Below are 27034 nucleotides of genomic sequence, written 5' to 3'. Positions count from 1 at the left end.
GGAACCAATTTTTGGCTGACATATTATAGTTATCATGTGAAGTGTCTTGGGGTGAGAGGGTAATTAAATTCACACCCCTCATTAGCTTGTTACTTGAAACAGGCTTGTGTAAATACCTGTTTTTAGAGAGACCGTAAACCGAGGCTAGAACTAGGATAGTTTAATATTTACCGTACTGAGGTGATGTAAATGGAATAAGTCATATTACTTTCTACACTATTCTTGTCAATACAGTTATTTTTAAAGAAGTCTGTGGTGAGCTTGAAATATACTGATCATAGTACATTTGATTTGTAATGTAATTATCAGTACCGTAATTCAAAGAAGAGCCCGCATATATTTTTCATTTAACCACACCCTTTCAGCAACGACGCCAACCAATAATATCCTTTCTCTTCTGTGTAAACAAAAGTGAACAGTGACTTAGAACAATTTCCACATTAGCGTTTTTATTGTTGTTATTTAGACGTTTATTAACACCCTATAACTTAAAATATGACTAATTTAGCTGCACAACTTCACATACTTACCCCCAGGTAGTGTTTAATTCACGTTGGAGACAGGACTTGGTTGATAGATGTTATCTAGGTCACGCTAGCTAGCGAACAATGGCTAATGTTAAATTTATGGTTTTTCACACTCAAATAGCCTCCATCATGGAGGTTCTAGCGAATGCAGCCGTGGAAGATATCTGCAAACTCGTAGACGACGACTATGCAGTGTTTCGTTTGGAAATAACTCAAAGCCAGAAAGAAAACCGGGTATTGCGGAGGAAACTACAGCTTCAGGAACTGAAGGTATCACGGGAGCGCTTCCTCTCCAGTCGTCCCAGAAATGTCAAGATCCTTGACAACAGACACAGAGGAATGGCTAGAGGTAGGCCCGTTCCCCTCTGCGCATGTTTGACTTCAGATGTGTTTACCACAGATATGGTTAACCAGAATTGGGTCTTGGTCAGTTTTGGGATAGTATGCAATAATTCCCTTGATTACTAAACTAACAAATATCACATTCTAACCAGATTCTTCATTTAATGCATTTCCTATTATTTACTCAATGAAAATAATGTGATGCATGGAACATAATACATTGATCAATACATAGTATATCAAGAAGTTATAGGAATTGTTACCTTATATCCTGGCCATTTCTAGACAGTGTCAATAGTGTACAATATACCGTTGAGCATTGATAGTAGTTAACCCAACCACCACTAATTCCCAATCACTCTCTCAGGTGAAGGACATCTCACTGGAGGCCACAGGAGCTTTGTGAAGCCAGCGGGACACAATACATGGAGAGATGACCAACCAATCACTGTTGAGGAGGGGAGTGGAACCTCAACCCAGCACGTTATTATGATAGAGGTTAGTGTAATAGTATTACATCAAAATTACAGTATATCAAATGTGGCCAGTTTATTTCAGAAAGGCTCACCGCAGCTATTCACTTGCTTACATGTACATCCTTATTTATCTGCTATAGGGGAGCTTGGAGACTTCCCAACAACATTGTAATCCAATTCAACTCATGTACCGGTAATAGGTTTGTGACAAATGTAAAACATTTGTTAATGTTTATACAGCCATGTTTTAAAAACTAATTTACACAATAAGAAAAAAATCCTGTAATGTACAATGCAGATATGGTCCTGCAAATGACCACTAGGGGGCAATGCAGTTCAGTATACCGCAGTCATGGCTACCAGACAGCGCTCACCTCACTGCTGTCCCCCACCCACTCAGCAACGATGGTAGTTAATTCCGTTTTTTGGTTCTCTGCTGTGTGCCTCTCCACGTATGGACTTGATATTTTACTAATTAGGGCTACCTTCTGTATACCAGGGCTTTCCAACCCTGTTCCTGGAGAGCTACCCTCCTGTAGATTTTCGCTCCAAACCTAATTGTAATTAACCTCATTCAGCTTATCAACCGGCTAATTATTAGAATCAGGTGTGCTATAGTACTGTTGTACAAACACCTACAGGATGGTAGCTGTCCAGGAACAGGGTTGGAGAGCCCTGCCTTAGAATGTAAATTGTCATAGTCGAGGCAACATCACCTCCGCCACGCTGACCCTCAACACAGGGGCCCCATAGGGGTGTGTGTGCTTAGTCCCCTCCTGTACTCCCTGAACACGCCCCCATACATGTCAACAGGGCCGAGAGCATCAAGTTCCTCGGTGCCAAATCACTAAAGACTTAAAGTAGTCCACTCACGTGCATAGTAGTGAAGAAGATGTGATGTTGCCTCTTTCCCCTCAGGAAGTTGAAAAGGTTTGGTATGGGCCCACAAATCCTCAGTTATAGGTACGCTTGTAATTGTTAAGGACTGGGGAGTTTTTCAGGATAAAAAAATAAATGGAATGGAGCTAAGCACAGTCAAAGTCCTAGAGGAAAACCTGATTCAGTGTGCTTTCCACCAGACACTGGGAGATGAATTCACCTTTCAGCAGGACAATAACCTAAAACACAAGGACAAATCTGCACTGGAGTTGCTTACCAAGAAGACTGAATGTTCCTGAGTGGCAGAGTTAGTTTTTACTTAAATCTGCTAGTAAATCTATGGTAAGACTTAAATGTTGTCTAGCAATGATCAATAACCAACTTGACAGAGCTTTTAAAAGTAATAATGTGCAAATAGTGTACATTCCAGATGTGCAAGGCTCTTAGACTTACCTAGAAAGACTCACAGCTGTACACGCTGCCAAAGGAGATTCTAACATATATTGACTCAGTGGTGTCAATACTTATATAAAGTAGATATTGTTAAAGTATGTCTAGATTTTTTTGGTTGTGTTGTTTTTATTTCACATGTGTGTAGTTCAGTCCTTGAGCTGTTCTTGTCTATTGAAGTTCTGTGTTTTGTGTGGTCCCCAGGAAGAGTAGCTGCTGCTTCAGCAACAGCTAATGAGGATCCTAATAAAATACTATCTGCATTTACCCAATTGAGCTAATCATTAGCTAGATCCCAAATGTGATCTTTTTACTAGTTTGCATCATATAGAATTGTATTACCCAAAGAACGAGCATAAACACAGTGAATATAATGTAGGCTAGTGATGTGCGGGTTGACTCATAACCCGCAGTGCCCATGGGAGTCCGACCGATATTGATTTGATTGGGCCGCCTAACAAAAGAGATCAAGGACAAAGGAGGGCTATTATAATGCATAATTTCTGACGGTGTAAAAAATTGGTATTATAATATACCAGAGAGACTGTTATTACAAACAAAACAGTGTAAATCTTTTATTACAGCATGGCAAAGATTATAAAACAGCCAAATTTGTAAAATTGTTGCTTGAGACTTGGTGCTCACGGAATGATTAGGCTATTAATTAAAGAAACACTCAAAGCAGGATCTGTATTATTTCTGTAATAAGACAGGACCAGTCAAGTTTGGACACCTACAAGGTTTTTTCATTATTTGTACTATTTTCTACATTGTAGAATAATACTGAAGACATCAAAACTATGAAATAACACATATGGAATCATGTAGTAACCAAAAAAAGTGTTAAACAAATCAACATATGAGATTCTTCAAATAGCCACCCTTTGCCTTGACATCTTTGCACACTATTGGCAGTCTCTCAACCAGCTTCATGAGGTAGTCCTGGAATGCGTTTCAATTAACAGTTGTGCTTTCCTTTTGTGTTAGCATGTGTGCATCTATCAGTTACACATACATGTCAGTACATTTTGTATTTTTTCACCTTTATTTAACCAGGTAGGCCAGTTGAGAACAAGTTCTCATTTACAATTGTGACCTGGCCAAGATAAAGCAAAGCAGTGTGACACAGACAACAACAGAGTTACACATGGAGTAAACAATAAACAAGCCAATAACACAATAAACAAGTCAATGACAGTAGAAAAAAAAAGAAAGTCTATATACAGTGTGTGCAAAAGGTATGAGGTGGTAAGGCAATAAATAGGTCATAATGATTACAATTTATCAAATTAACACTGGAGTGATACATGAGCAGATGAGGTGCAAGTAGAGATACTGGTGTGCAAAAGAGCAGAAAAGTACATTTTTCCTTCTTAATGCATTTGAGCCAATCAGTTGTGTTTTGACAAGGTAGGGGTGATAGCCCTATTTAGTAAAAGACCAAGTGCATATTATGGCAAGAACAGCTTAAATAAGCAAAGAGAAACAACAGTCAATCTGGAAAGTTAGAAGAACTTTGAAAGTTTCTTCAAGTGCAGTCGCAAAAACCATCAAGCGCTATGAAGAAACTGGCTCTCATGAGGACCGCCACAGGAAAGGAAGACTCAGAGTCACCTCTGCTGCAGAGGATAAGTTCATTGGAGGTACCAGCCTCAGAAATTGCAGCCCAAATAAATTCTTCAGAGATCAACATCAACCGTTCAGAGGAGAGAATCAGGCCTTTGTGGTCGAATTGCTGCAAAGAAACCACTACTAAAGGACACCAATAAGAAGAGACTTGCTTGGGCCAAGAAACACGTGCAATGGACATTAGACCGGTGGAAATCGGATTTTTGATTCCAAACGCCGTGTCTTTGTGAGACGCAGAGTAGGTGAATGGATGATATCCGCATGAGTTCCCACCGTGAAGCATGGAGGTGGTGTGATGGTGCTTTACTGGTGACACTGTCAGTGATTTATTTAGTATTCAAGGCACACTTAACCAGCATGGATACCACAGCATTCTGCAGCAATACGCCATCCCATCTGGTTTGCACTTAGTGGGACTATCATTTATTTTTCAACAGGACAATGACCCAACACACCTTCAGGCTGTGTAAGGGCTATTTGACCAAGACGGAGAGTGATGGAGTGCTGCATCAGATGATCTGGCCTCCACAATCATCCAACCTCAACCCAATTGAGATAGTTTGGGATGAGTTGGAACCGCAGAGTGAAGGAAAAGCAGCCAACAAGTGCTCAGCATATGTGGAAGCATTCCAGGTTAAGCTGTTTGAGAGAATGCCAAGAATGTGCAAAGCTGTCAAGGCGAAGGGTAGCTACTTTGAAGAATATAAAATACAAAATAATATTTTGATTTGTTTAACACTTTTTTGGTGATTCCATGTGTGTTATTTCATAGTTTTGATGCATTCACTATTATTCTACATTGTAGAATAGTCAAACCGAAGAAAAACCCTTGAATGAGTAGGCGTGTTCAAACTTATGACTGGTACTGTATATGGATGATTCATAAAGCCAGGCACATTTAACGGTTAGGCTGTTGATTATAGACCTAATTAAATTTAGTTTCCTCTCTCCTCACATTTCTTAGACGATTAAGTCAAGGGATTTTTTCTCATCTCCTATCTCTGCCGCTGCCTCCGCCACATTGTTCTCAACACCAATATGCTGGTTAATTGAGCTATTATGCACATACAGTTGAAGTCGGAAGTTTACATACACCTTTGCCAAATACATTTAAACAGTTTTTCACAATTCCTGACAATTAATCCTCGTAAAAAGTCCATCTTAGGATCACCACTTTATTTTAAGAATGTGAAATGTCAGAATAATAGCACAGTGTTTTTCTGTCATCACATTCCCAGTGGGTCAGAAGTTTACATACACTCAATTAGTATTTGGTAGCATTGCCTTTAAATTGTTTACCTTGGGTCAAACATTTCAGGTAGCCAGCCTTCCAAAAGCTTCCCACAATAAGTTGGGTGAATTTTAGCCCATTCCTCCTGACAGAGCTGAGTCAGGTTGGTAGGCCTCGTTGCTCGCACATGCTTTTTCAGTTCTGCCCACAAATTTTCTATGGGATTGAGGTCAGGGCTTTGTGATGGCCATTTTGCCACAACTTTGAAAGTGTGCTTGGGGTCATTGTCCATTTGGAAGACAAATTTGCTTCAATATATCCACAATTTTCCTACTGCTGTTCTGGGATTGATTTTCACTTTTTGCCCCAAAGTACGTTAATCTCTAGGAGACAGAACGTGTCTCCTTCCTGAGCGGTATGACGGCTACGTGGTCCCATGGTGTTTATACTTGCGTACTATTGTTTGTACAGATGAACGTGGTACCTTCAGGCGTTTGGAAATTTCTCCCAAGGATGACCCAGACTTGTGGAGGTCTATAATTTCTTGGCTGATTTTCTTTTGATTTTCCCATGATGTCAAGCAAAGAGACACGGAGTTTGAAGGTAGGCCTTGAAATACATCCACAGTTACACCTCCAATTGACTTCTGCCACATTTTGTTTCGTTATAGCCTTATTCTAAAATTGATTTTTTTTTTATTCTAAAAACCTCAGCACACATCGTGCCAAAGGAGATGGCAGCAGTTTTACGGGCTCCTAACCAATTGTGCTATTGTGTGTGTTTTTTGCAAGTTATTTTGTACATAATGTTTCTGCCACCGTCTCTTATGACTGAAAGGAGCTTCTGGATATCATAACAGCGATTACTCACCTGGTACTGGACAAATATTTTTTCTTTAACATGTCAGATGCAAAGGATTTACTTAAGACACCGAACATGGCCCAAATCCCCATCATTCACATGAAGAAGAGATGGAGGTATAGGGGACGTAGGTCAGGGTTCCTTGTAAGAATCTGACAGCGAGTGAGTAATCCCCCGCCTACCATCAGTCCTATTAGCCAACGTGCAATCATTGGATAATTAACTAGATGAGCTCTGATCTAGACTATTCTACCCAAGGGACAATAACTAATATATCTTATGTTTCACCGAGTCATGGTTGAACGACTGGGTTTTCCGGGCATTGGCAAGATAGAACAGCTGCCTCCGATAAGACAAGGGGTGTCGGTCTATTTGTCAATAACTGCTGGCGCACGAAATATAATATTAAGGAAGTCTTGAGGTTTTGCTCACCTGAGGTAGAGTATCATGATAAGCACTATTTCCCAAGAGAGTATCTATATTTTCCGTATACTTACCACCACAAACCGATGCTGGCACTAAGACCACACTCAACAAGTTGTATATGGCCATAAGTAAACAAGAAAATGCTCATCTAGAGGGAGCACTCCTTGTGGCCGGGGACTTTAATGCAGGGAACCTTAAATCTGTTTTACCTCATTTCTAACAGCGTGTTACATGTGCAAACAGAGAGAGGGAAAAAAAAAACTCTAAAATTTTAACATAATTCTATACTTGTGATTGCTGTTTACAAGCAAAAACTAAAAAAGGAAGTACCAGTGATTCGTTCAATATGGAAGTGGTCAGACGACGCAGATGCGTAACTTCATATGGCTGCAATCCCGTTAACAGGAGCGATATGACAACAGCCAGTCAAAGTGCAGGGCGCAAATTTCAAAACATAAAAAATCTAAATTAAAATTCCTCAAACATACATGTATCTCATAACATTTTAAAGCTAATCTCGTTGTTAATCCCACCACAGTGTCTGATTTTCAAATGTGCTTTACAGCAAAAGCACCACAAACGATTATGTTAGGTCACCACATAACCACAGAAACACAGCAATTTTTCCAGCAAAATGTTTTCCAGACAGAGTCACAAAAACCACAAATAGAGATATTAATCACTTACCTTTGATAATCTTCATCAGATGACACTCATAGGACTTTATGTTACACAATAGACATGTCATATTTTAAAAAGGCTTTTCGGCGAAAGCATAAGCTATTATCTGATGATAGCACAACAGTCAACAAAGAGGGTAGCATATTTCAACCCTGCAGGCGCTACACAAAACGCAGAAATAAAATATGCATTACCTTTGGCGAGCTTCTTTTGTTGGCACTCCAATATGTCCCATAAACATCACAATTGGTCCTTTTGTTTGATTAATTACGTTCATATATATCCAAATGTCAATTTATAAAGCGCGTTTGATCCAGAAAAAAAACAACTTCCAAAATGCGTATAAATGCCTATAAACTTTGCCAAAATATTTCAAACTACTTTTGTAATACAACTTTAGGTATTTTTAAACGTTAATAATCGATCAAATTGTAGACGGGTCTATCTGTGTTCAATACAGGAAGGCAACAAACCATGCTACATCTTGCACACTCTCAACAGTGTTACCCAGTTCCTAGATGGCCGTACTTCTTCATTGCACAAATGAATAACCTCAACCAAATGCAAAGACTGGTGAAATCCAGTGGAAGCGGTAGGAACTGAAAACCAGTTCCTAAGAAATATAGTTTGCCAACGAGAACTCAATGAACAGACAGGGACCTAAAAAAAAGAAAATTCTGAACGGTTAGTCCTCGGGGTTTTGCCTGCTACATAAGTTCTGTTATACTCAGACATGATTCAAACAGTTTTATAAACTTCAGAGTGTTTTCTATCCAAATCTACTAATAATATGCATCTCTTATATTCTTGGCATGAGTAGCAGGAAGTTAAAATTGGGAACGCTATTTATCCAAAAGTGAAAATGCTGCCCCCTATCCCAAAGATCTTAAACAGAAATACTCATCATAATCTGAGACGGCGCTCAGAAGTAAAAATCACAATAGCCGCCACGATGGCGTCAACATAAACAAGAAATTACATAAATATTCCCTTACCTTTGATGATCTACATCAGAAAGCACTCCAGGAATCCCAGGTCCACAATAAATTTTTGTTTTGTTCGATAATATCCGTTATTTATGTCCAAATACCTTCTTTTGTTAGCGCGTTTGGTATACATATCCAAAAGCTCATTCTGGTCAGCGTTACATCGGACAAAAACTTCAAAAAGTTATATTACAGGTCGAAGAAACATTTCAAACTAAGTACAGAATCAATCATTAGGATGTTAACATATAGCTTCAATAAAGTTCCAACCGGAGTATTCCTTCGTGTCTTCATGAGCAATGGAACACAAGTGGGTACCATGAGGAATAACCGTGATCAGAAAATGGCTGCTTCTCAGACACCTGATACATTCTGCTCGCATTCACTCCCACAACAACGTGGAAGTCTCATTCAAATTTCTATTGATGGTTGACATCTAGTGGAGCCCCTAGGCAGTGCAACATCATTCATATCTCAAGGGGATTTTCATTGGGGACTTTGTATGGTGAATGCATACAAAGCTCAGATTTCTCACTTCCTGTTTTGATTTCTCAGGATTTTGCCTGCCATATGACTTCTGTTATACTCAGACATCATTCAAAGAGTTTTAGAAACTTTAGAGTTTTCTATCCAATACTAATAATAATATGCATATATTAGCAACTGAGACTGAGGAGCAGGCCGTTTACTTTGGGCAACTTATTCATCCATGCTACTCAATACTGCCCCCCAGCCATAAGAAGTTAAGCTACAGGACTGTTTTGCTAGCTCAGACTTGAATATGTTCAGGGATTCTTCCGGCATTGAGGAGTACACCACATCAGTCACTGGCTTCATCAATAAGTACATCTGACGCCATCCCTACAGTGACCGTACGTACATACCCCAACCAGAAGCCATGGATTACAGGCAACATCCGCATCCGCTAAGTGGTAGATCTGCCGCTTTCAAGGATTGGGACCCTAACCTGGACACTTAAGAAATTCTGCTATGCCCTCCGACGAACCATCAAAAACGGCAAAGCGTCAATACAGGAAGGACTAAGATTGAATCCTACTATACCGGCTCCGATGCTCGTCAGAGCTTGCAAACTATTACGGACAACAAAGGGAAGCACAGCCACGAGCCACCCAGTGACACGAGCCTACCAGACGAGCTAAATTACTTCTATGCACGCTTGGAGGTAAGCATGAGAGCACCCGCTGTTCCGGACGACTGTGTGATCACACACTCCGTAGCCAATTTGAGTAAGACCTTTAAACGGGTCAACAGTCACAAGGCCACACAGCCAGACGGATTACCAAGACATGTACTCCGAGCATGCGCTGACCAACTGGCAAGTCTTCACTGACATTTTCACAATCTCCATTGCACTCCACACTGGTCTTTCCCACCTGGACAAAAGGAACACCTACATGAGAATGCTTTCATTGACTACAGCTTAGCATTCAACACCTTAGAGCCCTCAAATCTCATCTCTAAGCTAAGGACCTTGGGACTAAACACATCCCTCTGCCACACTGATCCTCAACACGGGGGCCCCTCAGGGGTGCGTGCTGTACTCCCTGTTCCCCCATGACTGCATGGTCAAGCACCACTCCAACACCATCATTAAGTTTGCTGACGACAACAGTCTGATCACTGACAATGATGACAACATCTCCCTCAACGTGTTCAAGACAAAGGAGATGATCGTGGACTACAGGAAAAGGAGGGCCAAGCATGCCTCCATTCTCATTGACAGGACTGTAGTGGAGCAGGTTGAGAGCTTCAAGTTCCTTGGTGTCCACATCATATCTGATCTCACCCTATTCTGCATACACCAGACAGCGCTTTATAACCAATATACACTTACTAAATATACCTACACACGAAACACCAACTGTACATGTCAAAACAGTTGTCCAATTTGTCTGATGTTGACTTGACTTATCACAGCGGACTTATTTTTACCCACATTTATGTCCACCATGATGTATTTAACAACAAAGTAATTCTGTAACTACCATATAGGACTCAAACGTAGTGGGTATGGGTAAACACTCCATGTTTATTATCTGTGTGTATGTACCGGAGGGAGTGTAATCTGTATCACCGCTCTCTTCCAGGAGGAGGAGGGTCCAGAGGGGGTGCTGGTGAAGGAGGAGGGGTGTGAGGAGGGTCTGGGGAACCCTGAGGGGACCATGGTCATGGAGGACAACCAGACTACACCTCCTCCTGAACTCACAGAAGAACCAGCTGACCAGCACAGGACGACACACAGTCTCACTGAGGTGAGCCCACTGAACTACTGTCTGAATGGTTTTAGGTCAGGGCTCGTATCCACAAAGCCTCTGAGTAGGAGTGCTGATCTAGGATCAGTTTTGCCTTTTAGATCATAGTTTTATTCATTCTGTCGACAAGTCATTCAGCACTTCCACTTTGAGATGCTTTGTAGATGCGGGCTCAGGTCTTGATTAATTCTGTCCAACCAATCAACTAACATGTTTGCATAGCAATCCCTCATTGCCAAATCAGAAGATACTCCATAGCAGGGAGCAAATATATAATTTTTGGTAACACTTTACTTGACACCAAGCATCGTAACGTTATGACACGGTCATATCTATGTAATATGTCATAACAGCTGACATGACAGTGTTATGACCATATGACAAGTTATGACATATTTACACCTGACATATTACATTATTGTATGGCACATAAATGTCAAAACCCACATTTATTCAACTGTGTTTTGCCAAGTTTCTTTTTAAACATTTTCAAACATCCTTTGTCATGTTTTTGTTTTAAGTAACTTGTAGAAAATACACTGACACTGTCTTGAGGCATTATGACCATCATGTGTCACTTTACTTGGACTAAGAAAAAACACTGACAAGAAGCTTTATGACCATCAGATAGGCCTATCACGTACATGCCCTTATGTCAGTCATCAGTCAAAAAAAGGGTGTCTTGTCCTGCTCCTAAAATCTGCTCCTGTATTCATCCCAGTCATCAGCAACAGCGGATTGGGGAAGGTGCATGTCTGACATCAATGTGTGCGCAATTACAATAATAATTTCATTTGGCCAATTTCAGAAAATGTTCTAGGTAGGATTTGTGCATTTTGACACTCGTATGTTGGTGCCTTAACCAGCCATAAAATAATGCAATATGTCACAAGAGGTCTAAGTATGTGTTATGACCATAACTTGTCATGTCAGCTGTTATTACATGACACGGTTATGACCGTGTTATGATGCAAGGTGTCAAGTAAAGTGTTACCCAGATTTATTGATCCAACATCCTCTCACACTGTATCTCTTACAGTCAATAGACATGGAGGATGGGAAGCCTGATCTGCTGTTAGTCAAAGAGGAGACAATAGAGGACGGACCAGAGAGCATTGATCTTCTGAGTGGACTAAAGATGGGGGAGCAAGGTCAGAGAGAAATACATATAGCCTACATACAGTAATAGATCTTCAATGGGAATAGTGATGCGCCCGGCTATTATTTTTCTTAATTCAAAAAATGAAATCAATACAACTTCTGTTTACATACAAAAACACATATTATAATGTATGAACTTGACAACAAACAAATCCATATGTAGCGTTCTCTTCCATATTTGTAAAGTCTATTTTCGAACCTCTTCCTGCAGGTGATTGGATGGAGGCTAAAAGAGGAGACTGTGCGGCCATCTTCGATTCCCAGACCCAGACTGGTGCAGCCAAGGGCCGAGGGGATGACATCACTGAGCAGGCCAGGACCAGAGGCGAGGTCAGTGGATGGGACAGCATCCTCAACTCTGGGCTGGGGAACAACACTGTTAACTACAACCAGAAACAGACAGTCGAACACACAACACCAACTGAATTTAGTCTCCATGACAACAGACTGGCTGAGACCAGGGCGAGGTGTAGATTTGGTCTGCGGGGACAGGGAGGTGTCTGTATGCATCAAAAGAGAACAGACACAGACTCTACTAGCGATGCTCCGTCCTGCTCCTATAGTTGTGATTCACAGAGACTGATGGCGCCTCAGGTTAACCCCCTAACAGGTGCTACCTTCAGCCTGCCTTATATAGGATCTATCAACTGGAACATGGACCCTGTGACAACACAGACACTCCCTGGCCTTCATCCTCCTCACACTCTCCTAATGTTAAACCAGACCTTAGACGATACCAGTGTCTCAACACTTAATAGCTACACAAGCCCATTGACAAATGACAGTAGTAGTAGTAGTAATGCCATCAGTAGATCCGGTGGCAAAGAGAAGCGCTTCCCGTGTTCATTCTGTGGGAAAGCCTTCAGTTTCCCCAAACACGTGGAGATCCACCAGAGGATGCACACGGGGGAGAAACCATTCAGCTGTAGCCAGTGTCACATGCGCTTTGCCCAGGCTGGCCACCTGAAGAGGCACCAGAGAGTCCACACAGGGGAGAAACCCTATAGCTGCCCCCAGTGTGAGAAGAGGTTCTCCCGCCAGCCCCAGCTGAAGAGGCACCTGAAGGTCCACACGGGAGAAAGGCCGTTCGCCTGTACGCACTGTGGGAAGAGGTTCTCAGAGAGGAGCTCTCTCAGGATACACCAGCAGAAAATGCACACAGCCCATGTATAGAGTATACTGACATGTAATGTAGTACTAGTTAGTTTGTAGTTCATTCTGTTGGTTTAAGATGTAGTAGGGAACTGGATGAGGTAGAATGAGTATGATGAGGCAGAGTAGATGATATGGTGATGGTGTCTGTACAAATGCTTCACTGATGAAGAGTGACAAACGTTGTCCCTTTCAGGTTGATGCTGGTGTTTTATAATAAGGAAATGATAGTGCCTTAATGTTTACATTAAATAAAGTAGTAATGTGTAATGTTGAACCTTTTCCAACATTTATTTTATCAAAGCGAGGTTACCAGATTTACAGAAGTTATTATACACTGAATAAAAATAAACGCAACAAGATTTTAAAATCAGTTAATATAAATACATTTGTTAGTCCCAAATCTAAGGATTTCACATGACTAGGAATCAGTGTTGTGTTCTAGACCACCTAAAGCGAGACCGATTCAAGACCAAGACCGGAGAAAAATTGAGTCCAATTCAACACCATGATTGTAATTTTGTCAAATCTCCACCATTGTAAGAGTTCAAAATGTCCAGTATTTCTGTGTTCATATTTCAGAAGAACATGTGGTTTCTTTAGACATTCAGAAAAGGTGAAAAAATGCATGCAGAGGGAAAATAGAGCCACTCTACCAATTATTACTAACCCAAACAATGAAGATCTTCTACGCCTAAGGATCTCAAGCACTGAGATGCAGCGCCACTCGGGAGCCCCAGAGTATTTATAACATATTTATAATGATAATAATAATTCTAATTACATTATTTTCAAGGATATTGATTTAATCTATTACTAAGTAAGCCACTGGCTAGGCCACCAGAAGCTAGACAGAAAGGATCTGCCATTCAACTACATTTTGGCGTGACAGTGGAATCAACCAATCACATTTTGAATTGTAATGGGTGGGACTGTTTTTACAAAAAAAACATATGGAAACGTCTGCCTTCTCAAAGGCCAGCAGGTCATTGCGGAATAGGGAGCAGTAGTTCTCAGTCTAGCCAGCTATCTTTTGTTGTAGGCTAGTTTGCAGTGGCTGCAGCATTGTTATTGAAGATGTTGTTGCTAATTTGTTAGCTTCTCACTTATCAAGAATAACTTTCAACAAGAAGTTAAGTTTCAAATGATCATCAACTGGTGAGTGGGACAGTTTTTTATTGGAGCTCACTTGCTTTTCTTAGCCATTTCTTTTAAAATAACTTGTGTGTGAAACATTGTTGCATTTAAACTTTACTTCACCGGCTACTTTGTGTGTTGAATGTGAAATGTTTTTTGCAATGGGAAGTAGTAGTTGTACATTTCGATTAGGAAATGCTTTGCCTAATGGTTGTGTTTTTGTACTCTTATGATTGGGAACTACTAGCTTATTATGTCAGTGTGAATGGACTGCTTCTCTTTAACATCATGCTGTGTGTGACTGCTGTCTTTCCATGTAGTGATGCCTGGTGAAGTGGGTATCCTCAAATTTTACCAAACGGCCTGCCCAGCGGAGGCAAGGCACCCTATGTTTTCCTGTGGTTTTTAATTAGTATTCCTATATATTTTTCAGATTTGCACTCTCAATCACACGTTTTTTTTTTAAACAGAAAAACAACAAAAATGTTATTTTCTTAGAGTCCACAACGATGCTTAAACCACATCCTGAGACCATTTTGTAGGTCTGGGGAAAAAAGTATTTGAGGTGAGGAGTATTTTTAATAATAGTAATAATGTATTATTTTATCTGATTGGGTGGGCATTATGACTGAATTGTGCGTCAGAAATAGCCTAATAACCAATACTTTTTCCAATACCTGGTTTGCATACCCATTTACTTGTAGATCATAAGTTTAGACGTCTTTCCTACCTACCCTACCGGCTACCGATGTCATTCTTATGCGACCTGCTCCATGCCAAAACCCTCTTGCTGCCTGCAGACGATATCCTGTTGAAACTAGGCTGTGCGGCGCACTTGTGAATATATTTCACATGCTTTGCGATTGTGTAGGCTACTTTGTGCATGATCTCTCTATTGTACTACATAACTGATAAGTCGTATACCTCCACTCCACTACTTTAATAGGCATCAATGGGGATTAAGAAGTGAGTATACGAAATGCCCAAAAGTGCACTCCTACATGAGTGCGCTGGTATTACCATTGCTGTCCTTTCAGCATCACGAACCTCTCACACACTGAAGGTCCAATAGGTTCGCCACTGAAGGCCTAGGTCCACTAGGTTCGCCACTGCGCAAACATGTCTATAATAGATAAAGACTGCAGGTATTAATGTTTCAAGAAAGGAGGGTATATATTTGGCCTGGCAAAGCGTGTTACGGAGTCTAGTTGATAGGTAATCAACTAGCTGGGCTGTTCCCCGGACCCCGTATGTAGGGACTTGTACAATGCTTGAACATGGCTATTGAACTTGACATTTGTGTCTGTCTTTATTTTTTAATCTAACATACCATGTTTCTGTATGATATCAGAAGTGTCACGAAAAACCACACGTTTGTTATTTTACAGTATAGGCGCAGTTACGTTCCATATGCGAACACACGCCGTTTCCTACTACTAATGTTCGTCACACCACTGATCAACTCGTCGTTAGCTGGCTAGTTAGCATCACTACCTACCGCGATGGCTGAAGGCAAAGAGATCTATTCCGTCGCTATGGCAGTGAACATTCTGCCACCAAAACCCATGGTTCTCACGGGGGACTGGAATACTAATTGGGACAACTTCAGGGATGAATTCGAGGACTGTGCGCTGGCGACCGGTCTACATGAAAAAACCAACGAGGTCCAAGCGGCAACTCTGAGGAGTTTAATGGGCAGCGATTCCAGGCACATCTACCTGCACAATCTCCCCCACACAGCACAACAACAGGGTGATGGAAAGGCCATACTGGATGCATTGGATAACTACTTCAAACCCGCCAGGAACGTCATTTAGGAGCGGTTCGTTTTTGGAAGCTGCAAAACAGGAAGAGGGTGAGTCAGTAAACAACTTTGTAACCCGTTTGAGAGAAAGAGCCGCTACTTGTGAATACGGGGAATTGAAAGATTAACTGATTTGTGACAAAAATAGTACTGGGAATTGCAAATGAGGACATGCGCCGGCGTCTACTAAGAGAGATAGGCTTAACATTAGTAACTGCCATTGAAATGTGCCGCACTGCCGATGTCACTGACATGAGAATGAGAGCAATGGAAATCGAAACCCAACGCACTGACGTTGATACTGTTCACACTGTTGCCAGGCAAACATTGGTTTTTGTCAATCGAGGCAGAGTAATTCACCACAAACGGTGAATACAGACAGCCCATAGTATGCAAATACTGTGGAAATGCACACGCAAGAGACAGAGCACTGCCCTGCCAATGGAAAACCATGCAGAGCTTGTGGAACTAATAATCACTTTGCAAAAGTGTGTCTCAAAAGCAAAAGAAGGGTGAGTGAGGGCAAGATTCACTGTGTTGATGTCACTCAGTGTTCAGAACAGTGAAAGTGACATTTACATGCATGAATCCATTGGGGCTGTATACTCAAGAGGGAAGAAATGGTTTGTGGCACTACGATTACACAACAAGTTGCAACAATGTCAACTGGATTCCGGTGCTACATGCAACGTAATGAGCGACAAAGACAAAAATCAACCTGGCACCTGAAACACATCTCTTGCCCAGCGATATTAGACTAAAGCTGAGCTAATGAGCTCTATGGGCATCTTTGAGACCCATAGCTGTAGTTTGAGATCGTGAAAACCAGTCAACATCCTCTCCTCTCATGCTCTACATGCGAACGCCCGGGATGGATGCAGTTCACCATACCAAATGACCTGCACATCACGGAGCTTGTCCAGCAAGGACGCCTCAACTACTCAGCAGATATGACAATGTATTCAACGGGCTTGTTGAATCAGTACCTGGGGAAGTACACTTTGAATTGGATGAGAGTGTCACTCTAGTCCAGTGTGCTCCTCGCAATGTGCCCATTGAAATGAAACTGGATGTGAAGGCACAGCTGGACAAGTATGAGGTCGATGGCCACATGACATCTGTGACTGAACCAACTGACTGGATCAGCAATATGGTCATCATAGTGAAAAAGCCTGAGAAGCTGAGGGTCTGCATCGACCCAAGCACTGAAACGCCCCCACTACATCATGCCGACACTGGAGGATGGCCTCTACAAGCTTCCCAAAGCCAGAATGGTCACCTTTGTGGACACCCAAGATGCATTCTTGTAATGCAAGCTGGACCAAGATGGCAGCGTCATGACAACCTTCTGGACCCCCTTAGGGTCAGAAACGCTGACTCAAGCTCCCGTTTGGTGTCTCCCTGGCGCCTGAGGTATATCAATGCAAGCAGCACGGGTTACTGGCTGTGCTCAAGGGCATTGAACCCATCGCTGATGATGTCTTGGTTGTAAGCTGTGGTGACACAGACGAAGAAGCAGAACGCGATCACAATGTGAAGTTCCTGGCACTGATGGAGTGCTGCCGATCAGTCAAGCTGCGCCTTGGCCTTAAGAAGCCTCGGTTCAAGGTGAAAGATGTCCATTTCCATGGCCACATTCTGTTGGCCAAAGCCCTGAAGATTTGGCCAACAGTCAGAGCGATCCTTGACATGCCAAACCCGTCTGATGCAAAAGGAGTGCAGCGTCTCATCGGTTTTGCAAAGTTCATATCATACCTATCAGCAGTCTGTGAGCATCTGCACCCGCTGCTGGACAAAGACACACCATGGCACTGGCTACCCAAAAACAAGGCTGCGGTGCAGGATATAATTTCTGGCTTCATCCATGTCAGTGTTGCGCTACTACGACGTTACGACGCCTGTCACAATCCAGAGTGACTCCAGCCAAAGTGGACTTGGATGCTGCCTTATGCAGGCCATCCTGTTGCATTTGCCTCGAGCGCTCACTCCACAAACAAAACTATGCACAAATTGAGAGAGTGCCACAGCATCGTCTTCTCCTGCCAGCACATCCATCACTACTCATATGGTCAAGAGCTGGTCACCTCTGAAACTGACCACAAACCACTCATTAAACCTCTCAATGTGCCTAATAGGCTTCACAGCATGCTCCTGACTCTGCAAAACTACAGCCTGAAGGTTGTCTACAAGCCAGGACCAGAGATGTACATCAGTAACACCCTGAGCAGGGCAACAGCACAATGTACAGGCAGAGGCACTGCCTATCAGCGGCATGCCATCTGTTCTCTACAGCAGGAACAACAAGATGTTCAACAGATCAATCAGGCAGACTACTTAAACGTCACAGATCACCTCCTAGCTCAGATCAGGCAACACACTGACAAGGACGAACACCTACAGTCACTGAAGTCCATTGTTCTCACAGGTTGGCTGTACTTGAAAGAGGAGACACATTTCAAGTTGAGATCAGTGTGCAAAATGGCATCTTGTTTGGAGGTCAGAAGGCCATTATCCCCAAATCACCACATCCAGAGATGCTGACCCGCATACACTCCAGTTATGTTGGAGTTGACGCATGCTACCGCCAGGCACGCAAAACATTATACTGGCCAAACATGCAAGTAGAAATGAAAGACTCTGCAGCTGTACCATATGCAACGAGTATGCTCATGAACAGCAAAAGGAAACCAGGATGTCGCACAAACTGCCCTCAAGGGCCTGGCAAATCGTCAGCATGGATTTATTCAGCCACAGACAAATAGACTATCATCGTTGATCCCTACTCTGACTTTTGGGAAATGTAACTGCTCCCTGACTTGTCTGCAGAGACGGCCATAAAGCGCTGCAAGGCCAGCCTGACAAAGGCATCACGGAAAATGGCCTACAATTCACTGCACAGTTCAAGCGTTTCGCCTCAGAATGGGAGTTTGACCACACATGACCTCTCCAAGGCACCCAAAGGCAAATGGCAAGGCAGGGTCAGCTGTCAAGATTCCAAAAACCTGTTACGCAAGGCCTTGCGTGATAGCAAGGAAAAGCCATCTGAAAGTGGAGGAACACGTCCACTGAAAACATGGACAGCAGCGCAACGCCTTCTGTCCAGTTGTCTGAAGACTACCATCCCTGTAGCTAACAAGCTACTTGAGCCTTGTTTTATGGTTGGCATCACAGACAAACTGCAACACAGAAAGCAGCTCGCTAACTGCTTCTACGACCAGACTGCTTGAGACCTACCAGAGCTGGAGATGGGTGAAACGATAAGGATGAAACCGCTGCCGGGAGACCACATAGGACTTTTGAGGCTGGGCAAGTCTACAGAGTTGCGTGTCTACAGAGAGTTTCACCACATTCAAACCTGGTGGATGTCGGTGAGTCCCTCCATCATCGTAAATCGGGTCGATCTGCACGTAGGAAAGCAGACAACAAACCAGAACACACCATACACTCACCTAGATGAACTGGATCACAGTCCAGGCCTAAGGGAAAGGGGAGCAGATTTGAGACATGAGTCAACTGAGGGTGAGGCTTCTACTCCACCAAGCTCCCCAGCTTGTGACCCTAACTCTACCCGTCAGAGCCCATACTTACTTCCGGGTTGGTCGGCTGTGTAAGCCACCGAACAGGCAAGGGACTGTGTTAACTCGTGCTGTTATATATATATAAATAAATAAATAAATAAAAAAACAGGAAGAGGACAACTGAAGTAAAAAGAAATGCAATGCATTTTCATTTGTTATGACTTGACTGTTAAGAACTTAATGTTGTGCTGTTATGTTTGCACTTTCTATTGAAACAATAATGTTAGTCTAGTTGATAGGTAATCAACTAGCTGGGCTGTTCCCCGGACCCCGTATGTAGGGACTTGTACAATGCTTGAACTTGACATTTGTGTCTGTCTTTAATCTAACATATCATACAGAAACAAACCTGTTTTATGCACTTACTGAATGGAAGCTGATAATTATGAATTTTGTACTCTGCTGGTCTCTAAGAAATTACAAGGCTTCACTGTCTGAGACAGAGTCAAGACTGAGTACAAATGTATCCGACACCGAGACAAGAAAACCACTCAAGATGTGGTCTCGAGACCGGTCTCGAGTACTACAACACTGCTAAGAATACAGATATGCATCTGTTGGTCACAGATACCTTAAAAAAGAAGGGACGTGGATCAGAAAACCAGTCACTATCTGGTGTGCCATCTGCCCAGTACAATTGAAACAGGGATTCATTCGTGAAGAGCATACTTCTCCAGCATGCCAGTGGCATTGAAGGTGAGCATTTGCCCACTGAAGTTAGGTTGAGACCCTGGTGAGGACGACGAGCACGCAGATGAGCTTCCCTCAGACGGCTTCTGACAGTTTGTGCAGAAATTCTTTGTTTGTGCAAACCCACAGTTTCATCAGCTGTCCAGGTGGCTGGTCTCAGATGAAACCACAGCTGAAGAAGCCAGATGTGTAGGTCCTGGGCTGGTGTGGTTACACGTGATCTGCTGAAAAAAAAACTCCAGTGGCTCCATATTGATACTTGAATCACAGTGTTAGAGATAGGCTTGACTGTGGTTTACATTTTATTATAAAACTGGGTGGTTCGAGCCCTGAATGCTGATTGTCTGAACACCATGGTATATCAGACAGTATAACACGAGGATGACATCACTTATTTTTACTGTTCTAATTAAGTTGTAACCAGTTGATAATAGCAATAAGGCATGAAGGGGCATGTTACAGATTTTTTTAATGTTTCTGTGTATTCAGCAAGAGTTTCTTATATAAACCTTTTATATGCTCTTCTGTACAATTTGTGTTTACAGTCTGCGGTCCATGAGGACCTGCTGATGCCCAGTGTTGCTGACGGGAGAGACTGGACCTCTGAAGCACCTGGTCACAAACCCTGGCCCCGGATCAGAAGCCTGGATCAGGAGCCGTTGCTCTTCCTTCCCAAGTCAGGACCAAACCACGAAGGACCGAGACTCCACCACACCGAACACAACCAGTGGCCAGGTGGACTGAACAACCTCAGTTCTGGTGGTCATCAGAGAGACGGAGGCTCCAGTCAGGAATCCAGTCTGCAGCCCAGACCCTTCTCTTCACAGTCTCAGTGCAGTGATGAAGCAGGACCTGGGGCTGATAGAGATAGACCCTCCTGTTCCTACGATACAAACACCACAGGATCCATGATGAACAGAGCAGGTCAGCCTGGGCTTCAGCCTTCACAGAGAGTGGTGGGAGACCCCCCTGGTGGTAGTCTATCAGCAAGTCTGTCTTCTCATTCAGGATCTTGTCTAATGCCTGTTGAATGGGTTCATAGGAAGCCTGGGTCCAGCCTTCCTCAGCTACCTCATGGTTACCCCATGAATACAGACAGGGTCAGGATGGGACAGATTAGGACGGACGCCGACAAGCCGTATGCCTGCCCCACGTGTGGGAAGCGCTTCGCAGAGGCGAGCTATGTGAAGAAGCACCAGACCGTTCACACCAAGGAGAGGCCCTTCAAGTGCAAACTATGTTACAAGAGCTTCTCCTTCCTGAGTAACCTTATCAGACATAGGAGTGTCCACAATGGGGAGAAATCGTAGCAGTGTGGCTTTAGATGTACACAGGGGATATGAGAACCATTCTTTATCTGACATATTATAGTTATCATGTGAAGTGTCTTTGGGTAAGAGGGTAATTAACCACATACCCCTCATTAACCCTTTGTTAACTTGTCATTTGAAATAGGCTTGAGTAAATCTGTTTTTAGAGAGACAGTAAACCTAAGCTATAATAAGGATAGTTGAATATTTACCTTACTGAGGTGATGTAGATGGAATAAAGTAATTATTTTCTCTTCTCTATTCTTGCTAACACACTGTTCTTTCTAAAAGAGTCTGCACTCAGCTCGAAAGATAGCAATAATAGGAGATTTTGTGTAATGTACACTGAACAAAAATATGAATGCAACATGTTAAGTGTTGATATCATTTTTCATGAGCTGAAAAAGATGTTCCATATGCACAAAAAGCTTATTTCTCTAACATGTTGTCCACAAATTCGTTTACATCCCTGTAAGTGAGCATTTCTACTTTGCCAAGAACATCCAATCCACCTGTCTAGTGGGGCATATCAAGAAGCTGATTATCATTATTTTATCTTCTGCTCTATTCTTGCGAACACACTGTTCTTTAGAGCGTTGGGCCAGTAACCGAAAGTTTGTTGGATCGAATCCCCGAACTGACAAGGTAAAATAAAATCTGTTCTTCTGCCCCTGAGCAAGGTCGTTAACCCACTGTTCCCTGAGCACGAAAAATGTGGATGTCGATTAAGACAGCCCCCAGCACCTCTCGGATTCAGACACATTTCAGTTAAAGGCATTCAATTGTACAACTGAGTCGGTATCCCCCTTTCCCTTTGTAAACACGTTTGTCACAAAACTTAGCGAGGCCTTCAAATTATGTAAACGCCGCGCACATATACATTCAATAATGACAAACCGTCCCTTTGCAAGTCAGAATGTTTAATAAACTTAATTTGAACTTACTCCGTGGTGTTCGTCCTTCTGTTGGTATACATTTTAGACAAAATATCAACAGGGCAGTGTTATTAACCCGACTTCAAAACACGGATCTTTGTGTGTGGCAATCAAGATGTTTTTTTTGCCCGTGGACAATACGGAAGTACGTGCACACCGGACGTTTTCATGAAACTGAAGTTTGCAGGTGTTTACATGGTTTTGTGCACGTGTCAGGTGATCATAATTTAAAACGGCAGTAATGGTGCTCTAAAAATTCGGGTAAACAATACTTTCCTGTGGATAATTTGTCTCGAATTTCGAGCAATTGAAGGACAAACCGCACAGATCACCGGTGTAGAGTAAGTTCAAATGTAATTGTATTCAATATTCTTGCTTGTAAGGAACATTTGCACAATGTTACATTCGTTTCAGGCTGTATCTACCAATTGCATGGTGTATTACAGCCTAATGAAATCAGACAATTAACAAGTCTGTTGTCATTATTTAGATTAGCGTCCCGGTGTTGTGCCGAAAATCTCCCCCTGACAGAGGGGGGTTCGGTCCCGAACTAATATTATGGACTGTTGATGATTACATTTTGTGATGTTGTATTGCAGCTGTCTTCTTGGGCAGGCTTCACTTGCAAAATATAGTCTGTCTCAATGGGCTACTATTAGGATATTAAAGAAAGACATTACACAGCCATATTAACTGAGAAAACATTTATTATAAATTAAAGTGAATACGCCCTTTTAATTAGGAGACCACGTATTTGACTCTAGTGACAAAATTAAAGAGATTTTGTCCCCTCAATCATTTTTGCAGCTTTGTATAATGTTAAAAATTATGTTTAAAAAAGTATAACTACTCAGTGGTGACCCATCAGGAGTGGGGTGTAATAGGAGTGGGGTGTAATACATTATCAGACTCAGAACATGACATTAAAACCAGTCCAATGATGTTAATGAACAGTAACACATACCAGTTTTTAAAATAGAAAAAATAACAATCATTAGGATTTCATAATCACCAATTACCATGTGAATAGTTTCACAACCTTGAAAAATGTTTTTGAAGGTGTCTGTTTATAACCAGTTTAATAAAATGTCAGAATTGATTAACAATAATAATTAACCTACTGAACAATAACTCATTGACCTGTTTATTTATTGTGTGTGTGTGTGCGCGTGGCCTATCAGTGGGAAAACTGCGGATGTTTTTTTCAGTTTTATACGTTTATCGAACTCTGAGATGATGGTTGACAGGGCAATTCAGAGGTCATGCTGGCTTGTCCAGTTTGTTTCTGCTTTTAGTTTTCAGCACGGCCATAGCAGAGAAGACACTTTCACACAGATAGGAACTGCTGAACGGTAGCATGATTCTAATTGCATGACAGGCCAGAGCAGAATGCTCTCCCACTACGCTGCACAAGTTATGTTGTGCAGAATGAGATTGGGGCATACGGGATTGAATCCTTCTTTGAAATTAATCGGGAAACATGGTACTGGAATGTGTGATGGGTGTATGGTAGAGAAGGGTTGAACATGTATTATGATGTAGAAAGGGAGAGTTTATTTGATAGGGTTAGAGAGGTAGGCCTGAGATGGGGATTGGGTGGTATTTTTTTTTAGAGGGGGGGGGGGGGGTAGTGAGGTTTGTAGGGAATTTTATTTTATTAGAAATTCAGAGTTATAGAATAGGAATAGGGAGACCGTGACCGTCCTCACACTCCACTACGGTAGGTGGCGGTATATACACATTTCAGTTGGTTGCGATTCGCCAATGGAAATGTAAAGAAGAAGTAATTGGAAGTGAACATGACCAAGAACAATTTCCACGATAGCGTTTTTATTTAGATATTAACTCCACAGAACTCAAAATGACTAATTTAACTGCACAGCATCACATACCTGCTCAGGGTAGTCATTAATTCGTGTTGGAGACAGGACTTGTTTGATAGATGTTATCTAGGTAACTAAGCTATATAGCAGTTAATGTTAGCTAACAATGGCTAACTGTATGGTTTTTCACACTCAAATAGCCTCCGTCATGGAGGTTCTAGCGAATGCAGCCGTGGCAGAGATATGTAAACTCGTAGACGACGACTATGCAGTGTTTCGTTTGGAAATTTCTCAAAGCCAGAAGGAAAACGGGGCATTACGGAGGAAACTCCAGCTACTGGAACTGAAGATGGCACGGGAGCGCGCAGAGAGGACAAGGCGAGAGCGCGTCCTCGCCAGTCCTCCCAGAAGTGTCAATATTCTCGACCGATACAGAGGATTGGCAAGAGGTACATTTAGCAGAAGGCTGAGGGGCGTGTCGCCCCGTTCCACTTTGTGCATGTGTCACTAGATTTGTTACACACATATGGTTAACCAGAATTGGGTCTTGGTCAGTTTTTGGACATTATACATTAATTGCCCTGATTACTAACTGTCGATCTAGCACAGACACTTTCATATTTTAACCAGATTTTTGATTTACTACCTTTTCTATTATTTACTTATTGAAAACAAATAGTATATAAAGAAGTTATACGAAGTGTTACCTAACATCCTTTCCAATTCTATACAGTGTCAATAGTGTACAATATATACTGTTGAGCAGTAACCGTACCTAACCTAACCACCTCTTCCCCCAATCATTCTCAGGTGAAGGACATCTCACTGGAGGCCATAGGCGCTTTGTGAAGCCAGCGGGACACGCGTGGAGAGATGACCAACCCATATCTATAGATGAGGGGAGTGGAACCTCAACCAGGCATGTTATCATGATAAAGGTTAGTGTAATTGTGTTGCATTAAAAAGGAGAGTTTGTGAATCAAATGTGCAACATTTATTTCAGAAGGGCTCGCCTCAGCTATTCACTTGCTTACATGGACTAATTTGTCTGCCATAGGGGAGCTTGTGAGACTTCCCTATGACATTGTTATCCAATTCAACTCATGTACCGGTAATAACCTCCTCTCTTCTTGTATCAGTCTGCAGATGCAGAGGCTGCAGGTCCTGGGGTCAAGCAGGAGACGTCTGAAGGAGAGGAGGACCAACGGCACAGCAGAGACATCCAGACTGGAGACCCTACCATCGCTCCAGCGCCGCCCAGGATCCAAAGCAGCATCACGGAGGTCAGTGGAATGCCGAACGCCGTCCTCAAGTCAGAGACAGACACAGAGACTTTAACTGTACCATACAGGCTCTTACACACAGGATCTGACCACAGATCAGACCCAGTGGGGCTTGAGCGACTGGGCTGTCCTCCTGCTCCTGGCTCAGAGTATTTACCAGTATTTCACCAGAGCGAGAGGACGGTTAATTCCCATGGAGATGATGATGGTGACACGTTAGACACTGGTGGTGCTTCATCTTGTTCTTACGCTACAGAGATGGACCCTGTCAACATATCCTTGGGTTTAGAGAGACAGATTGATCTGTCTAGAGGGGACTGGAACCGGTACAGTAGTGGTGTATACTCTGAAGGGTGCCTAGATAAGAAAGGGGAGGTTATAGTGGTAGATGAGGTGAAAGTGGAGGGCAACGCTCCTCTGACATGGAATGCAGATGAGACTCACTTAGAAGGACACTCACAAGGCAGAGATTTCTTAGATTACACGGATAACTTAGAGACGACCCACTCCCCTCCACATGCTTTCAGGGATCGCAACCCAGTGTCCACGTCAATGGGGCCTTCCGATTCACACAGCCGGGTCCTTTTCGATCAAGTATTGAACTCAAACGACAGGGCTACAGCCCAGACTCAGGGAGGGGGAGCCACATCAGGCAATATCAAAGAGAAGCGGTTCCTCTGCATGTTCTGTAACAAAGGCTTCAGCTGCCCCCAGAAGGTAGAGATCCACCAGAGGGTCCACACAGGGGTGAAACCATTCAGCTGTACCCAGTGTCACATGCGCTTTGCTGAGGCTGGCAGCCTGAAGAGGCACCAGAGGGTCCACACAGGAGAGAAACCCTTCAGCTGTACCCAGTGTCATATGTGCTTCTCCCACTCTTTCAGCCTGAAAAGGCACCAAAGGGTCCACACAGGTGACAAATCATACAGCTGCCCCCAGTGTGAGAAGAGCTTCACCCACCAGAACCAGCTGAAGATGCACCTGAAGGTCCACATGGGAGAAAGGCCGTTTGCCTGTATGCACTGCGGGAAGAGGTTCTCAGAGAGGAGCTACCTCCGGATACACCAGCAGAAAAAACATTCCACTTTATAACATAGAAAGTACCCATTCCACTCGATAGCTTCTGACTTTTTGATCAAACCTTGCATTAAAGACAGATTCATTTTCATTGTCTGCAGAAAAGATCCCCAGATGCATTTGGAATAATGAAAGTAACAGATCTGTGTTGAATATTCCTGGGTAGAATATTGCATACAGACATTGTTTGATATATGACATGTACACCCCTCACATTTTTGTAAATATTTGAGTATATCTTTTCATGTGACAACACTGAAGAAATGACACTTTGCTACAATGTAAAGTAGTGTGTACAGCTTGTATAACAGTGTACATTTGCT

At 42.6% G+C, this 27034-nt stretch overlaps 3 protein-coding genes across 6 annotated transcripts in view; 2 read left to right on the top strand and 1 right to left on the bottom strand.

Annotated features, from left to right (window-relative positions):
* The window catches only part of LOC110534616 (oocyte zinc finger protein XlCOF7.1-like), a 1104347-nt gene that overhangs the window by 570002 nt on the left and 507311 nt on the right, over nucleotides 1–27034 (bottom strand). The window lies entirely within an intron of this gene.
* The window catches only part of LOC110534626 (zinc finger protein with KRAB and SCAN domains 8), a 98619-nt gene that overhangs the window by 56532 nt on the left and 15053 nt on the right, over nucleotides 1–27034 (top strand). The gene's annotated exons all lie outside the window — the stretch shown is intronic.
* On the top strand, nucleotides 369–27034 carry LOC110534640 (gastrula zinc finger protein 5-1-like). 2 transcript variants are annotated; one of them, XM_036934507.1, is made up of 3 exons: nucleotides 369–876; nucleotides 25162–25289; nucleotides 25491–27034. In XM_036934507.1, the coding sequence occupies exons 1-3, from the start codon at nucleotides 609–611 to the stop codon at nucleotides 26724–26726; spliced, it is 1632 nt and encodes a 543-aa protein (XP_036790402.1). In that variant the 5' UTR covers nucleotides 369–608; the 3' UTR covers nucleotides 26727–27034. The 2 variants fall into 2 exon arrangements, with proteins under 2 accessions (XP_036790402.1, XP_021475238.1); XM_021619563.2 differs by lacking the exon at nucleotides 369–876 and adding an exon at nucleotides 24311–24800.

This window comes from Oncorhynchus mykiss, chromosome 10 (assembly GCF_013265735.2).
Source record: "Oncorhynchus mykiss isolate Arlee chromosome 10, USDA_OmykA_1.1, whole genome shotgun sequence".
Classification (NCBI taxonomy): domain Eukaryota; kingdom Metazoa; phylum Chordata; class Actinopteri; order Salmoniformes; family Salmonidae; genus Oncorhynchus; species Oncorhynchus mykiss.
Note: the sequence above shows the minus strand (reverse complement) of the source record. Positions and strands in the feature narration are given on the sequence as shown.